This window comes from Vulpes lagopus, chromosome 6 (genome assembly GCF_018345385.1).
Source record: "Vulpes lagopus strain Blue_001 chromosome 6, ASM1834538v1, whole genome shotgun sequence".
NCBI lineage: Eukaryota > Metazoa > Chordata > Mammalia > Carnivora > Canidae > Vulpes > Vulpes lagopus.
In genome coordinates, this window is record NC_054829.1 from 22,456,634 (window position 1) to 22,474,350 (window position 17,717).

General features: G+C 40.5%; 1 protein-coding gene across 3 annotated transcripts in view; it reads right to left on the reverse strand.

Annotated features, from left to right (window-relative positions):
• The window catches only part of NRXN3 (neurexin 3), a 1,543,117-nt gene that overhangs the window by 1,414,046 nt on the left and 111,354 nt on the right, over window positions 1–17,717 (reverse strand). The window contains exons 4-5 of one of the 3 annotated variants that reach the window (XM_041758640.1): window positions 12,430–12,459; window positions 9,513–9,524 (exon numbers count right to left, since the gene is read on the reverse strand). The exons of 1 other annotated variant lie outside the window; for it this stretch is intronic. In XM_041758640.1, the coding sequence (XP_041614574.1) occupies window positions 9,513–9,524; window positions 12,430–12,459 (42 nt within the window). The remainder of the gene's footprint in view (window positions 1–9,512; window positions 9,525–12,429; window positions 12,460–17,717) is intronic. One more of the 3 variants, XM_041758643.1, reaches the window with a different exon arrangement.

Consider the following 17,717-nt stretch of genomic DNA (forward strand, 5'->3'; position numbering starts at 1 on the left):
AACACAGTACAAGTAATTCTTTCTGGGAAGAATGTCTTCCACCTACGAGTTTACTGGGAGAAAAAATAAAAAGGCATGGAAAGTCAAAGTCTCAGAGTGATAGAATGAATGGTCTTAGCAATAAAGTGGACAAATAAGCACAACGACTGTTAACAGGCTCCAAATTTCAAAGTAAATAAAACTTAAAGTTCCCAGTAATTTTCTCATCTTATGCTGAGATCAGCCCTTCCTGGAGTGAAGCAGGCCATTTATCAGGAGTGTTGTTTACACACAGTAGATGGAGATCCGTTTGAGTACTTAGGTAATACAAACTGGAAGCATTTTAAACAAGACTAGTGTCTTTAAAACTGCAGTTGTTTTAACATCTGTGTTATGCATTTTACCAGGAAGCAGTAATTTCCCTATTGAAACTAATCCATCCAAAAAACTATTCCCAATCAAAACAGAAAATGTAGTTACAAAGATTCTTGAGTAAAGCCAATCCAAAAGCCTCTTTCAAATTCTAGAGACATTACAACTTATAATATTAGACTTGGAAAAGACTTGAAAATTATCCTGTCCAAAGTTTTTCAACTGAACACTAGTTTTAATTCTAGCTATCCTCATCTAAAATGTAAATTATAAAAAAAAAAAAAAAAAAGATTTCACATCAAATACATTTGGGTGACTTTGAAAACTACATTTTCTTTCTCACCAATGCATAACTTGTATTGTCATAACAAAGGTTCTGAGAAGTCCTACAGTCAAAAAATCTGTTTTTTTTTTATTTTTATTTATTTATGATAGCCACAGAGAGAGAGCGAGTGTTTAATTTTGTCTTCAACCTATGTTTTGAGATTTTTCTCAGTGCTTTTTTTTTTCTCGAAATATTATTAGCATTTCTCAAAATTCTTTTAGAAGTTGGCAATCTGGGTGAACACGCTGTATAATATCAGATTCTGAAAGATGACAAAACCTTCCCAAATTCACACACGCTTATATTTTTCCTTATGTTTATTTTGAAACCAGGTGATGCACTAGTTTTAAAGAAATATATACCACCTAAAACGTCTCCAGTTCCTCTAGACTTAACCAATAAGCAAATGTTTAGTGTTTGATTGACCTCCACAGTCCTCCCAACAACTGGATAACACACAAATCACTAGAGACATGATAGTACACTACAAAACTCACATCATGAAGATCAAGTTCAGAGATAGCACCAATCGTTGGAAAAGGTGTTTTTTTCCAATGCATTTTTTAAACCATTAAGCAATTCTTTTTTTAAAAGAGTTTATTTATTTGAGAGAGAGAGGGAATAAGTGGGAGGAGTATCAGAGGGAGAGGAACAAGCAGACTCCTCCCCGAGCAGGGCTCCATCTCAAAACCCTGAGATCACAACCTGAACTGACACCAAGAGTGGGACGCTTAACTGACTGGGCCACCCAGGCATCCCACCATTTAGTAATTCTTAATAGTAACAAGGCACAACTGATCCTAATAACACGCTAAATTCAGTTTAAATATTTCAAGAAAATGGGTTGAGAGATTTTCCTACCTGTTTAACACCCATGTTAAAAAAAAGAAAAAAAACACCCATGTTATTTTGTTTTGAGAGAATTAAAATACAAACACATCTCCACGTGATAGTATTTGAGGTTGGAGGTTTAGTTTCGGATAGTCCCAAGCCAAAGCTCTGATTGTCGTTTTGATAATGGATCCGCAGGCATTTGCAAGACACAGTCATTAGCTTATCTTTAAGTAAATATTTTGATTGTCAGACAGCTCGTTGCCAACAAGGTTCTTTTCCAAACACTCCTGATGCATCCAAGCCACTTGCACACTTATTTAATAATCTGCATCTGTGCTAAAATACGAACTCATCCTAAGAAAGTCGAAGCACAGAAAAAGCATGTTCCGGTGGCTCTTCATTTAAAAGGGCTCCGGAACATGTGGACCCCATTCTCTTTCATCACTGTGCTACATTACCATAAAGCTTAGGAAGCGAGCTATTACACACCATCATCCCTCCTAACCGCTATCACAGAAAATCGCACACTCACAAAACAGCATTAATTGTCAGAATTAGCAACCATTTAAAAGGCAGCTGTTCTTTCACTCTTAAATAGGCTCCAAATTTCAGATCCTCTCCTTGTATGGGCGCCCTGATCTATTGCTCTTACGCACACGCTCACAGACACAATGGATCCTTAGCCGAGCAAATTTTTTTTTTAATTTTCTATAGTCAAAGAATACAAGAAAATATTATTAAGCAACATTTTCCACCCCGATACTTGCCATCATTGTTACAATCAGCTGACAAGCTTTCAACCTGCAGGGAAGCACTTGTTACAGCTCCAGGTGAAAGGGCTCTGATTTTTGTGGCGTTGGGAAAAAGAGCAATATCTCTTTAAGAGTCAACAGTAAATTAACTTGCCCAAAAGAGTGAAATAATTAGCAGTTAGTAGCTTATTAAAAGGATGGCAAAGGCCAAGCTGCCATCTGGGATCTCCAGTTTCTTGTGATTGTTATTATGTCAAGATGCACAAGCTGCATTAGCTTTCATGTCACCGCGCCTGCCCTTACTTCACATGTAAATTTTAATGAAAGATGCAGCACTTTTAAAAATCAGACGTCCATCAAAAAGTGTTATTAGTCCGGCTTTTTACAAAGCATATGGTCTTTTCTACCTCTGCTGTTCTACTAGCCACTAATGCCTTTGGAAAAAAAAAAAAAAAAGAAAAGCCCAATCATATCAATTAGATGTTCTGTTTGTGCAGAAGGAGATCCGAGTGCCATCATAGAGCACAGCTACACCTCACCAGAGGGCAACATTTGTGACTCTGTTTACACACAGTAAAAAACCACAATGCCTCCCTTTCTCACAAGGTTAGCCATGCCTAATGAAAATGAAAGCACTCTGGAGCCTGCCTGCTGTTTACTACATGGATATGCACAACTTTGGAGTGGAGAATCTATATACCAAAAATCAGTGACAGAAAGTAGCACGACAGAAACTTATGGGGGTGATGGGTACTATACCTCGATCCGGATGGTACTGACATGGGTGTATACAAGTTAAATATTTAAGCTGTATACTTAAGAGTGTAGATCTTACACACTCTACACTGTGTGTGCTCTCTCTTAATGAACGGGCAAATGAATAAATGAAAAATATCTGCTTGGGGATCCCTGGGTGGCGCAGTGGTTTGGCGCCTGCCTTTGGCCCAGGGCACGATCCTGGAGACCCGGGATCGAATCCCACGTCGGGCTCCCAGTGCATGGAGCCTGCTTCTCCCTCTGCCTATGTCTCTGCCTCTCTATCTCTCTCTCTCTCTGTGTGACTATCATAAATAAATAAAAATTAAAAAATATTTTAAAAAAAAGAAAAATATCTGCTTGTTTATACGCAAAGAATTCTTTCTTTTCTGTATCTGAAAATATAAAGGGTGGGTGATTTGAACTGAATTATTACCTGACAGTTTCCCCTTAAAATAAATTAACAAAATTAATTTTAAAACTCCAGATACATAATTAAGTTGAAAACTGAATTTTTTTTAAACTTCTGGAGGAGAGGTAACTGTGACATCTGAAAGCTACTTTCAAATTGCTATGGACTGTCACTAGCGTGTCAGAGGCCGGGCCCATATTGGCGTGGTCAGCCCTGTGTACTCAGCACCTGGCACCTGGCCCAGCACATCATTGGCTGTCTGTCAGTATTTGTTGAATGGTGAATAAACATCGCTTTTCTACTGTTAGAGCAGACAATATGCTAAATTCAGATGCACAGCCTCCCCGACTGTATTCTCTTCAGTACACTACAAATGGAACCTGTGAGAAAACATTCAACCATATACACCTATTACTATGTATTTGGAGAAATTGTACCTCTACCCAGATACACCACACTGCCTTGCACAATTTAATTCAAAAGATCCTTTTCCTATAGGTGCTATCAAAGTTAAGTTTATATGTGTCCACCTAGAGAGCTACAGTTGAAAATTATACATCCTCTAAGATTAACCAACTTGGTTTGATAAAAATCTATGCAAGTAAAGGACTATTCATTTTCAAGGAGAAAGTGTTTTATGATATATAATACACATATAAAATCTATGCATAATTGATTAATCCAAATTGATCATTGAGAAGGAAATAAGCATGTTGCTTAGAAATCTGAGAAATATTTTCCTTTATGTCGTCAATTGGAATTTAATTGAAATATCTCATTGACTCATCATACAGTTTACTAATAAATCTATTCACATTAACATTTTTTAAAAACTCCAAAAAACAACTGTTCTAAAAAAAGTCATCACTGTCCAATGAAAATTTCTAAATAAGGAAACTAAAAAAAAAAAAAAAACCACTTCATATTTTTAAAGCACCACTTCAAAGACATCAATGTCAAAAACAGAGAGTTGCTAAAATCAGGCAATTTTACTTTTATGTTGAAAATAAATCTATTTTCCCCCACAGACTTTCAAAATGTTAGAAGGAAAAAAAAAACATAGAAAACAGGCTTCTTTAAAAAATAAAGTGATTTTATTCATTGTCAAGGGGACAAATCAGTGGTGGATGAGAAACAGATGAGGCAAGAGATGGAAATGTAGTATTGCCCCTATTTTATTATAATTAGATATTTATAGAGCACAGATGAGTTTATTTTCATAATTAGTAGCTGGCATTGCATTTACTAATTTGCATAAACAGTTGGCTATCAAAACAGTAACTACTTTGCAGGGCTCTCTGGTCCTAGCGGGACAAGAGAGGGCTCAACTCCTCAAATAAGCTTTCTTAATGTTATTACCAGCAAAATACAATCTACATGAAATCATGTTCAAGTTCATATAGCTTGATTATCTCTTTCCAGATTGGCCAATATTGATTAGTTCAGCACTGGCAGGTGAATGATCAAATCTACATGGGGAAAAATGTGTAAATAAATTGGAATAGGTCTCTAAATTCTGACAGATTAAAATATCTAAGGGTCAACATTATCTAGTTCAGCAATAAAGGGTCCTGTGAAGCAAAAGGAAAAGAAATTAAATGCCTCCCAGCTGACCTTATTATTTAAAACTCATGCCAGTACTTGGCTAACATTACAGTCTGTTACCTCTCTTCCTGGTCAGTCTCAGCATTCACCATACCCTCCCCAAGAATGCCTACCCTATTTTACGAAACCAACTTCACCCAACACATGGATCGGGCTCCCTGGCAGTAGTGCCAAGGGTAGGAAATATTCCCATGCCCCGACCTCTGCTACAGGCAAGGAGGAATTTAATCAACCATGCTGCCAATGACTACTTCCCACTATTGACATTTAGCAAGAAATCTTGGAGGAATATCTTACTCATTCTTCCTCAAGCCAAAGGTCAAAAGTTTGTGGCCTACAGGCCAAATCATTTGGGGTGTGTATGTGTGTTCATATCTCCATACATAAAGCAAAAGTTGTCATGAGCTGACATTTTTATAAAATGCACTTCTAACTTTTCTTGAGGATCAGGTGACACTGGGCATGCATTTTTCAGGGTAGCAATCAGCTGCAGCAGAGTAGAGGTTGCTGCCCTTGACAGGAACCAGTTTGCATTGCTCCCCACCACTCTATTGTTGGTCTTACATCAGGATTTTTCTTACATGAGAGCTGCTCCTTGATGATACCTATCAGGCCCCTGTTGACATTTGAGTCTGCAACACCTACCCTAAGTTCAGTTTCAGGAAAAGTATTTGGTGACCTAACCCAGAATAGGCAATCCCTAAGTCAGTAAGAAAAGGAGGATAGAAGCTAAGACACAACACTTAAACAAAGTCTGTCAAAATCAGGTCAAAAAAGCTAACCAAGACAGGTTGCTGAGTACCTTCTCTGGTCAGTCACATCTAGGGAATTAAATTTGCTTTTGTCTCAGTTGCAGCCCAAAGGCACCCTGAATGTGCTGATTATCATTATAGCCCATACAATATACGTACACATATACATATACATATATATCATGCTCAGTCTTGTAGATTTAACTTCATAATTCTTTCCATCATGGGTCTACTGCTTTGCTGGTCAGCTTTAAATAATGACAAGGTCTGAGGCTTTCTTTTGACAATCTCCTAAGAATAAATCCAGAGACCTTTCTTGCTTTTAGTCTAATGTAATTTGTGACCATTTCCTTCTGTTACTTGTACACAAAGGGCCAAGAGAAGGCCTGGGTGAGGAGAGAACTAGAACCAGAATATTTGGCTTCATCCTATCCCCCACTGGGACTTCTTTGCTCAGTTGGTTGGAGTAATGAGGCTAGTGATGAGGGGCACAGGTTGGTGTGCAACTCTGGACCAAATACTGAGCTAAGTACAGTGTAGGTGACAGAAATGGCCAAGACACAGCCTCTGTCCTTTAGGGAAAAGCTGCCTGAAACACATGAGTAAATCTGATTCAAGGCAGTTTGGCACAGGTACTCCGTAACAGAAGCACAAAGTCTGGCACACCTAGGAGGCTTGGATAAGGGGAGGAAGGGTGTTCCAAGGACACTCAAGAAAGAGGACAGACCTTGGGCCAAAGACCAAAGGCAGGAAACCATAATGTGAATTCAGGCAGAGTGAGTTGTTGACTTCAGGAGACAGGGGGCTGGAAGGGGTGATCATGTAGAGTGGAAAATATTGTAGAAAATAAAGCTGGGAAGGCACATTGATAATTATACAATGAGAATCCTTCAAAAGCTTTTGAACAGATGAGCTACATGATCCGATTTAATTTGAATTTTGCTTTATTTTCACTTTTAGGAAAATGACTGACAGAAAGATAAGAAGGATTAGAGATTTTGAGTCCCTTCCACATGCAACCTACAATGCTAGACACATCTGGACATTAACAAATGAATATGTTTGTCTTCCACATACTTGCCATCTTGTAGAGCAGAGTGGCCCAATTCCCAAATAACTCCAATATAAAATTTTAGAGAGATACATGAAGTGCAAGCTCATCTCTGAATGGAGCACTCAAAGATAGCATCAACTAGGAAATAAAATCTACGTGTGATTTTAGTGGGCAGAACAAAGGAGAGGGGGAGCAGTTACAGGGGAGAGAAGCAGAATAAGTAAAGCTAGGAGACAAAGAAAGGTCCAGGAAGATTATTCGGTATCCTAACTGGCAGCAATTTTGCGTCTAAGATTAATAGGAGAGAAGGCTAAAAAGGAAAAGAAGCCCATATCAAGGAGGACTTGGAAAGTGAGATAACTAATCCTGCGCTCCATTTGGTGGAGAGCAGAGCTTAAGCAGTTCTCAGTTACTGGACAGACTGGAAGAGAATAGAGGTGGGAGGACTCAGGCTAGGGTAGTAATCTAATAAGGGTTAAGTGGGAACTGAACTAGAGTGTTAACAGTAGAAATGCAAGAGACATCCCAGAAGAGAATCTCAACAAGATCTCTCAACTGATTACCCAGGACAGGAGACAGAAAATTCCTGGGCGATGAGGAGCATAGGGACACCATGAACAAAAACAGGAATGTCAAAAAGGGAAGCTGGATTGTGGCCAGCTGATATGAAGGTTGACTAGACATACTAAGGTCATAGTAGTGGAATATTTATATGGATATTTATATGCTACAGAGAATGCTAAGTGGCAGGCTGGAAGCTGAGATAGGTCAGTGCCAGGGAAATAGTTGGGAGGCACATACGTTTAAGGCATCCTTGGATCCAAGACGGAGTATAAGTAGAGGTTAGGGGTCAGATCCTGAGTTTCATTTCCACTTAATAGCCAACTGACTTAAGCAATTTAGCTCTCTGAGCCTTGCTCTACTTATGCATAAAGCAACAGTAACATCATCACGTACCTCATAAAACAAGCGTGAGGATTAAGTGCAATAAGGCATATAAAGCACATGGCACAACTGCTGGTATACAGGACATGCCCAGTGGTAGCAGCAGTAGCCAGAGAGAGAAAATAAGATACCATGTGCAAAAGCTAAAAAGATCTTGTAGGACGGTTTAGGGGATTAGGGAAAGAAAAAGAGAGATTTGAAGGAATGGGAAGGGAGGAAGACAAGAAGACTGATTCTCATGTATTCTCATAGAAGCCAGTGGGAGGAGGGGCAGAGGGCACAATGCCACATGCTTCAGAAGGGCTGAGTCCTGGGGAAGGACTTTGCCTCTTTGTCCTCTGAGGACATCACTGGCAGCCTCTGGTTAAATAAAGTAGAGAAGTGGAAGGGGCATACATAAATGTATGCTTCCACTCATCCTTCCCCCTTCTCTTCTCCCTTTCTCACCTCCTTTCAAAACCTTATAAGGGGGTAAGGGTTCCCTATGACAAATTTCTGAGAATGAGCCTATCTGTGATTAGTGTAAAAAGAATAGTCAATCAGCCGACTCCAAAGTAGAAAGGACCAAACTGCTTCCAAGGTAACCATACATAACTTTAAAAATCTAGAAAAGCATAACACTCAAAAGAGAGATGGGCCTGTTCACAGACTAGAGTTGAATCAGCATGTTCAATAACCTGTCAGCCCCTGCCTTCTTCAACATTCTCATGCCAGAATTCATATTTCCTATTCCTGTTATTTGCCAGTCTTTGTAGTGAGCAACAGCACACAGCTCCACAGAGATAGGGCTGGAGAGTTAGGAGGGAAGAGAGGAGAACCAGATGCAGATACATATTTATAATTTATCAATTAACCTTTCCCTTCACTGCTGCACAGCTAATCCAATTTGAGCTGATGAGCCAGGTTCTTGGGTGCAGCTTTGAGGAGTGAGCTGTGCTCTCCCCAAAGGTGTGAAGCTGAAAGCCCCATCAGAGCACTAGAGCAAGCCCACCCGCTCAGCACCTCTCCTTTTCCCTGCCTGCCTGGCAAAAGGTTGACTTCGGAAGTGAAAATCCAGTGTTACTTCTCTCCATGTTCTCCTTCCGATGTAATAATGCATTGTCATTCCCGTGTTCTTCGACAGCCCCAGTCCCACCCTTCTCAGCTCATCACCCCGAATCAGAACATTTCTACTCCCCAAAATGGAGGAAACCCAGAAGATAAAACAGCAATGCACAAATATTCCCCCCAAATTGCACATTAAATTTCAAGCAATTCACCAATCCTCTCCCCTTTCTTATTATCCTTCCTTCACAGATGTTGCCCCCAATTCCAGTTGTCCTCAAATAATAGAAGCAACGGTACACCATGTCACATCTCCCCTGTTCCTTCAATACATTTACTGGGAGAGAATCTTAGACTATCCCATGTTTAAGTAAAATAGTTCTGCATAATTACTTTCAGAGTCCCCTATTCCTGCTAGAAATAGCATGCCATAATGGGCGAGTCCCATCCTGGATTTAGAGGGAGGCAGGCCAACTCAGAATGATCCCCAACCACGAACATGAAGTGCACTGAAGGGAAATGATACCATTGGCTTTTTATTTATTTATTTTTGTAGTTGTTGTTAAAAGCTCTCAGTTATAATCTGGACTGTATTCATCAGAATCGACAATTCCCCTTGGACACATGAATATTTCAGAAGGCAGATTGATAGTTATAACGAGAAAAATAAAATCATCTCTACCTTTACTTCTACCTACAGAAATGAAGTAGAAGGTCCAATTAAGTAGAGGAAGCATGGTGTCCACCATGGAGGCGGTGAGAGAGAGAGAGAGAAAGAGAGAGAGCAGGGAGAGTAAAACATCAGCACACTGCGGACACACAAAGAAATGAAACATACATAACAAAAATCCACAACAGCAAAGGCAACAGCACTACAGTATCTTGAGAAAGCAGCACTGAACAAATGCACAATGTGAAGCCTAAACAAGCCAAAACAGCTTCACCAGCTGCCTTCACCAGCTTCGTATTTAAGCTTTTCCCATTAGTTTCCACCCAGGCCCATCCTTAGAAACATGACAAAGTCTGCATGCAAAAGCACCGCACAGCCACATGTATGTGAAACTGCACACACTTAACCAGTGTAAAATTGGTTTGGGAAAGTCTCATAGAAGCCAAGTTCCCTGGTATTTTCCCAATGTTAGCATGAGTCATTAGGACCAAGAGTGTCACATACATGTATAGGTGGTATACAAACAACACAGGTATTTCTAGACACATTTTCAAGGATCAAAAACCAATTCTGGAGATTCAGTGGGAACCAGACAGAAATCTTTCTTTCATGTTGAGGAATAGGGGAAGGAAAGCATTATAGGTGGGAACCAGAGTCGGTGCTTTAGGCAATCATCACAGGGCAAGAACAGAGAAGGGAGAGGGAAGTGCAGGAAAACATGAGAGGAAGGGAACGCAGTCAAAGGACCTTCTTAAAAATAGATTAAACTGCAAGTTGCAACTTAAAAACTTAGAGGCACTGACCACCCAGAAGAATTCTGCAACGTTTTTTGAAAACCTCTCTAAAGGGGAATTCATGGTATTTTTATCTGTCATTCCTTCATTGCTTAAAGACTCTGTTTCTAGAAAGTACTTGCTAACCCCCAAGCGTGTGTACCTGGGTGTGTGTGAATCCTCTACTCATCACTTCAATGCTGGGGGCCCAAAAGAAGCTGAAGAGGGGGTGGGAGGTGGGGGTATACAATATAGATTCTCCACATGTTCTTCGTACCGATGTTGGGACTCAGCCCTCCAAAATACCTGAGTTGTACCTCTGAAGGATCTTAGATATCTAAATCAAGATTAAGGAATTCCCACCAGTGTATCCCATCTACCTAGTCTTTATCCTATCACAGCAGCCACATGATGCCCTCGTGCCCCCAAGCCACTGCAGAAGCTAGGAGGATCCCTAAAGAACAAAGGGGAGCACGAGGTGAAAAAGGAAAGAAGGGAGTCTGTCATCAGGACTCCAAGTATCTGCTTTTTCTGGTGGAACTGGCTATCAGAGCCAGGCCACCAAATTCTAGCAATTCAGAGAGCCTGGGTCATCCTGCTTTGCTTTGGCAAAGATGTGCTTAACTTTCTCAAACTCCCAGACACCAGGCTGACGTCAAGAACATCCTCTCGTCATACTCACTTCATAGTTACCTGCTATTGGCAGATAACTTCCCTCACTTTCAGACAAGAATAACGAGGTTCCATCCCAGTCTCTTCCAGCTCTAACACTGGCAAACTCACCCGACCTCTTGCCTCCAGCTCTGTTCTTTGACTCTTACGCTATAGTAGACCATATCTTCGTTGAAAGTCAAGAGTTCACATTGTGGATCTTGGCTCAGGTCTGGAGGACGCAATTCAACTGGGAAGGTGTGCTTCCTCCTTATACTGTCTTATCAAGTCAGGATCCCCTCAACTGCCCACCTCCACAGCTCCCTGGACTTCATAAGCAAACTTTTCTCAGCCCTGGGTGGTTTCTTAATCTGAGCATACTCCCCTTTATGGCAACACCAACTGACAGGTCCAATGAAAAGGGAAAAGGGAAGGGGAATGGCCCTTCAGGATTGTCCTACCCTCCTCAAAAGATCAAGAAAAGCCAGAAAACAGAGAAGGACCCCGCCTTGCCCTTTACTTTGGTCCTCCAAAAAAGGCACCAAAGCCCCTTGCATTTTTAGAAAAGAAACAGACAAGAGAAATTAAAGTACAGTCTTTGGGTGTCAGGGCAAGGCAGGTAGACCAATCTTGCAATCATCCCAAGGCTCAGAAGAAACACAATAGTAGCAATTGAACAGTGAAGGAAAAGACAATTTTAAGTAGGCTCAGTTCTCGAATCCTGATTTAGGCTGATGATGTGGAAAATTTTTATTTAGGAGAAAAAGGCTTCATTCACAGCCCACCCTGTGCTTAGCTGAGCTGAATTTCCTGCACAGCTCATTCCCTGCATATTTGAATATTTTAGGTTGCAGATGCTGAATTTACAGATCTTTATATGCAGTTTTCTTCAGGGTGTATAATGAGTTAGAATCCTGCCATGAAGACATTAGCATGTTCTTTCGGTAGTTTTTTTGCTTTTATATAAAACTGAAAACAGTTAAACCCCCAAGGGCTTCCTTTGACCATGTGTGGCTCAAAGTCATTACAATGGGCAGTGGGATGGAGGGGAAGACAAAAAGGAAACCTTTACTCAGAGTGAAATTCAGGGAGAAGTCCAGCTCCTCTCCCCTCAGCCACAGGGCCCCAGCATGGGGCCTGGGGAGGAGCAGGAGGAAGTTAACCGCTCTGTTGCTCTGAAATTAGCTTCATTCACCCCCATTATCGACGCCGTCATGCCTTGTTTCATGCTTCTCTCTTGGAGGCAGCCCGGCAGGGCCAGCGCCCTGAATGACAAATGGTGGTGCAGAATGGACAAGCCAAGGGGATGATGGGGACAGGAAACCAAGATGCATTGGTTAAGGTACCCCCCACGACAGGGTGGCCCCTGCTGCCAGCCTGGCCCACAGCAGGAGGGACAGGCAGCAAAATGGCCTGCCAGCAACAATGAGGCGCTGAGCGACCAGCCAGAGGCACAAAGGCAAGCGGTTCAGGCAGCTGCCGTGCCACAAGCACAAAGCACCTACCTTGTTCACTCATCATGAGGTGGGAGAGGCCTTGAGGAAGGAAAAGAGGGGAAGCAGGGGGAAGAAGGGAAGGGTAAGAGAAAAAGAAAGAAGACAAAGTTAAAATTCCAATGCAATGCAATTGGCTTGTACTTATCAAGTGGAAGGAGGAGTGGCAGGGCATTCACACACACTCAGGAGCATGCACCCAGTGCTGAGAAGCCAGCCTCCTGCTGCCGGGCAGCACCACGGCCCTCAGGTTTCAGGATGGCCTTTTGTTTGCTGAACTGCTCCAGGCCTCATCATGAGAGTCTTCCTCTTACCATACTGTTCCGTGTGATGCTTAGGATTTGAAACAAATCTATTAAAAATTAGGTCCCTTGGGAAGGAGACTCAAGAGGCCAGGCCTAGCACATTTTCTTCTTTCTTTTAAATGGCTTTTTACAGTAATACATGGTCACTGTAGCAACTTTGGAAAATTCACAAAAGAAAAATCTGTGGTAATCTCACCATCCAGAGGTTACTGCCCAATTTTATTTTCTAGATACTGTATTCTTTTCTACAAAAATGGAATCATGCTGAACATAGTAAATGAGTTCCTACTTGCAAGAGTTGCTCAGACAACCTGAAACTACTTCCCCTCTCACTTTGTCTTAGCCCAGTGACTACCACCCCTGCCCTCACTACTTCCCCACCACTGTCTTGTCTAAGAAGTTCCCTCGCCATGGATCAGGGACGTAGAGAGGAGCACTGAATGGGTGAAAGGAGGTACACAAGGTCCCAGTGAACAAATAGCACAACCTCTGGCTAGGTTCTTAAGGAAGTCAAGCAAGGCAATTAGGAGCTCATTACTTCAAAGAAAACATAAGCTCCAATAAATCTATTAAAAGAAAAGATTTCCAACCAGTAACCAATGGTACCAAGTTTGCTCTTCCTTTGCTTTTGTTATCACTGGAGATATTTGACAAACCCCCGGTCACCCCAGAGAACCTTTACCCAGAGTGAAATCTAGGGATATACAGGATTAATAAAGTAGAAAAGTCTCTAAAGTATAGAAATCCCCAAATGTTTTTCGAGATTACTAGAGATTTAGAAAAGTAATCAGAGGCAAAATATGGGTCAAGTAACTGACTTTTAAAAAGATCAGTGATATATTAAATACATAGATATATGTGCCATAAATGTCATGGAATCTAGTTTTTAAACAAATTTCATTAAACTATAATCACATTTTAAATGCACATTTCTGGCTTTCATTTCTCGAGGCCTAGCATTAATACTCACGGAGGAATGGAATCATGCCAGAGTAAGTCGTTCGCATGATTTGTTTCATTTAAAAAATAATTTTTGGTCTTTTTTTGTGAAGAGATAATAGGGAGACAGAACAAAGGGCTCTACCTTTGGCAAAGAGAAACCACGGTAGAAGTCACTATTCCTAAAATGCCTAATATTTCTGGACCAAGCCATAGCCTTCAGCATCCAGGTCAAGAGCACTAAAAGGGAAAGTCTGGGGCAGGCAAGTGGGATACATGGAAAGGTAACTAATTCACAGGAGGATCATAAGAATTAAGAACTGAGAAGAAGATCCAAGGAGTTACCTAAAAGAAGGAGTTAAAATGAAAAGAAAATAATACTATTATATATTTGCGAGTTGCTAAGAAAGTACAGCTCAAATGTTCTCACCACAAGAAATAAATGGTGATTATATGATGGGATGGAGGTGGTAGCTAATGCTATGGTGGTAATCATTCTGTAGTGTTTAAATGTATGAAATCAACATCTTGTACACCTTAAACTTAACACAATGTTACACATCAATTCTACCTCAATACAGCTGGGGGGAATGTTTAAACTTTTTCTTTCAAATTTAAAAATGAAAGGACAAACATTTCACACTTACAATTAAAGATGTTTAACAGCTCAGAGAAGAAGCAGAAGAGAAATGGTAGGGCCTTTTCTTTTTTTGACTCAAATAGATATTTCAAAAAATGCACTGAATGAAGAGTAAACAGGACAATTGGTTTAAGGGGTATCCAAAGCCCTGGAGAAGATCTTACAGTTGGGCCCCATCTATGTGTTACCTGTGTTTCTTTAAAGTACTGTCTCCCAGTGTACTTCACTGACCACCTACATCAATCATCTGGGAATGCCTGCCTTAACAGTGAAGATCCTTGGCCCCAACCCAAGGAATCTAATAAATTAGAATCTTGGGGAGGAGTTTGGGGAAAGATTTGAATTTCAAACAAGCTCCCCAAGTGATTCCCATGCTCACTAGAATTTGAGTGGCATATAAATCAAATTTTGGTAAATTAAATTGTATGATAAATGCACTAAGAGGAATTGGATATTTAATGGAACCCTGCAGTGGATCCTTTTGTAGAAGAAAGAATCCTTTTAAAATGCAAATAACCCACCACCTGTGTTTTTTAAATTCAAATATGTACTTATCAGGCTTTATTAAGCTACATATGTAGTCGCAGTATTGCAACTCAAATAAAATGTTCATATTCTTCAACTTCTGAAAATCTTAAATAGAAATATTAGACCAAGAATGCAGATCCAGGATCCTGATGTTAAAACTGGTTTTGCAGGCAATGAATCAAAATGGACAAGAAACAGGATGGTAGAAGGGAGAAGCTGTAACCATAATTTGGTTTAAGTTTTGCTTATGGAGAAGAAAATGTTATTCCACTTTTAAGAGCTTTTACATCAGTATCTTCTCTTTTACAAATCTATCCTCAAAGCTTACAGAATTAAGAACTGGAACTCAACAATTTCAGAGTGTCCAGGGCTAATCTGAAATTGTCTCTGTCCCTTTCTATTCCCAGACACTCCTACCTGCTGTTAAAAATCTCAGGCCTCCCCTCCAAACAAATGGAAGAACCAACAATCAACCAACCAAGTGATTCAAGTACCTACTATATGCAAAGATTGGGTAAGGTAGTGGAGAGACAGACAAGTATGGTAGATGGTCATTAACCTCTAGGCATTTAGAGTGTAACTGGGAAGATGTTATGTGTTTATATATACACAAACATGCAGATGATATATATTATTGGTACCTGACAGTGAAGTATAGGGGTTAAGACCAAGGACTTCAGAGCCAGATTTGAATCTTAACCTGTCTTACTTTCTAGTTTGTGACCCTAATGAAGTTGCTAAACATTTCTGCATCTTAATTTCCCTATCTGCAAAATTTGAATAACAATAATGCCAAATTCATAGGTTGTTCTGCTGATTAAATAAGTGAATATATGTAAAACTGGGCCTGCACATGGTAAAGACTTTATAAGGATTATTACTGTTATTTTTATTAATCTATAGAAACATACTGATGTGTGAGGCAACACCTAACACAATACTGACACACAGTTGGTGCTCAGTATGTGTTTGGTGATTGAATGTGGAATGTATGAATGGATCATTACTACATGTCAAATGACGAATTCAGACAATAAAGAACACAGGACTGTGAGGTGCGCCCTACATGTACAGAAAAGGTTTTTGGAGGAAAGTGAGATTTGAAATAAATCTTGGAAGATGATTTAGGGTTGGAGAGATGGAGGACACTCCAGGTAACACCACCAACTCCCAGGACTACAGAGTGAATCTGTAAGGACTTTCCTACTCAACTTTTCAGAAGCACCTATGACACTGCCAAGCACATACTAGGCATTTAATACATGTTATTCAAAATAATAACAAACACATATAAACCGTTCATATAAGGAAGAAATGGAAGCTGATCTTAAGGAAGAGAGTAGTAATCATTGTATTAAGGCCCTGAATTTCAAGGCTAAGGAAAATGGACTTGATCTTACAGCTGGTGGGACACAGTGAGGGTTCATGGGCAGGCGAATGACCCAGGGAAAATGATGTTGAGGAAAATTGCTTTGGCAATGGTGCAGACAGGATAGATGAGAAGGAAAAGGGACAGAGGCAAAAAGATCAGTCACAGGCAGAGGGCCTAGATTAGAATTGTGGTGGGGGGGAGGAAAAGGAAAGGGAGGATCCAACAGGCTTTGGGTGACCGATGAGATGCTTTAGGGGAGGAGTGGATGGGAGGCTGAGTAAACACTGTCAGAAAGGTGGGGTGGGAGACGAATGGGGGTTGAGAGTAATGATGAGTTCTGTTTTAGGCATGATGAGTTGAGGAAACAAAAATCACTCAAGCAAAAATGTCTAAGAGTCTAAGATGCATTTTAAAATGTAAGACTAATGTCTGTGAGAACGTCAGGACAAATATCAGGATGTATTACTACCCCTTCATGGAAGAGAGGGTCTATGCCCAGGTAAGTCAATGAATCTTCCAAAAAAGGAGCTAGAGCACTGAGTCTTAACCTGGAAGAGATGGGAGAGGTATTAAGGTATCTTGGAATTTCTTCCCCACACCCCCATCATATTCAACATTAAAATAACATTTTACATTCAAAAAAGAAAAAGGAACTATATGGCTTTCAAATATAGATACAGAAAATAATGCTTAAAAAATCTTAACTGAGAAGGATATAATTAGTAAGGGAAAAAAAAGGAATCTATACTGCATGTGTGTTATCTGTGTGGTTGATGAGGAAGGGGGAAAAATGAAGATTGACCTTCTCATCAACCTCAGAAACAGAGGGTCAGCCACAGCACCCACAAGCTACACAGCCAGCCCTGGGACTAGCACCTGGCTGGATGTGGAGTTTGGCATTTATTCCGGGTATGATATTCAAGAGAAGACACAATCTGGAACAGGGGCTTGTAGAAGCAAAAGGGACAACATCGTTCACAACAGTCTCACCATGGGCTCTGGATTTGAATAGATCCTCAACTAAGACTCAAAAGCCAGATCCATAAAAGTTCACCTAGTGGAGGGTAGGGAACAGATGGGCTTGGATTAACCTTTGACAAAGAGGATATTGAGAATTGCCAACACCAAATTCCTATGGAAGGAACTACAATGCCTTTAAAATATATATATATTCATAAAAAAATTGAAAGCAACTGAAGTGTCTGCTAGCTGGATGTCACACCCTGACAGAGTACTATGCTGCCCTAGCTTGATCCAGGGACCATTCTGGATCCCAACAAAATATCTGATATGTATACCCTTCCCCTCACTCTTTCTAGTGCTATATTCTACCCTCCTTGTACCTATCTATCCTGTGCACAAGTTCTCAGAGTCGATACAAGAACAAGAAGAGGAAAAGATCACCAGTAGGTAAGACATACAAAACTGAAACTGCCTTAGAACAGACTGCAAATCATATGCAAATTATATGCAAAATATACGTATGGCCCTCTAAACTCTGCTACATCCTTTGGGA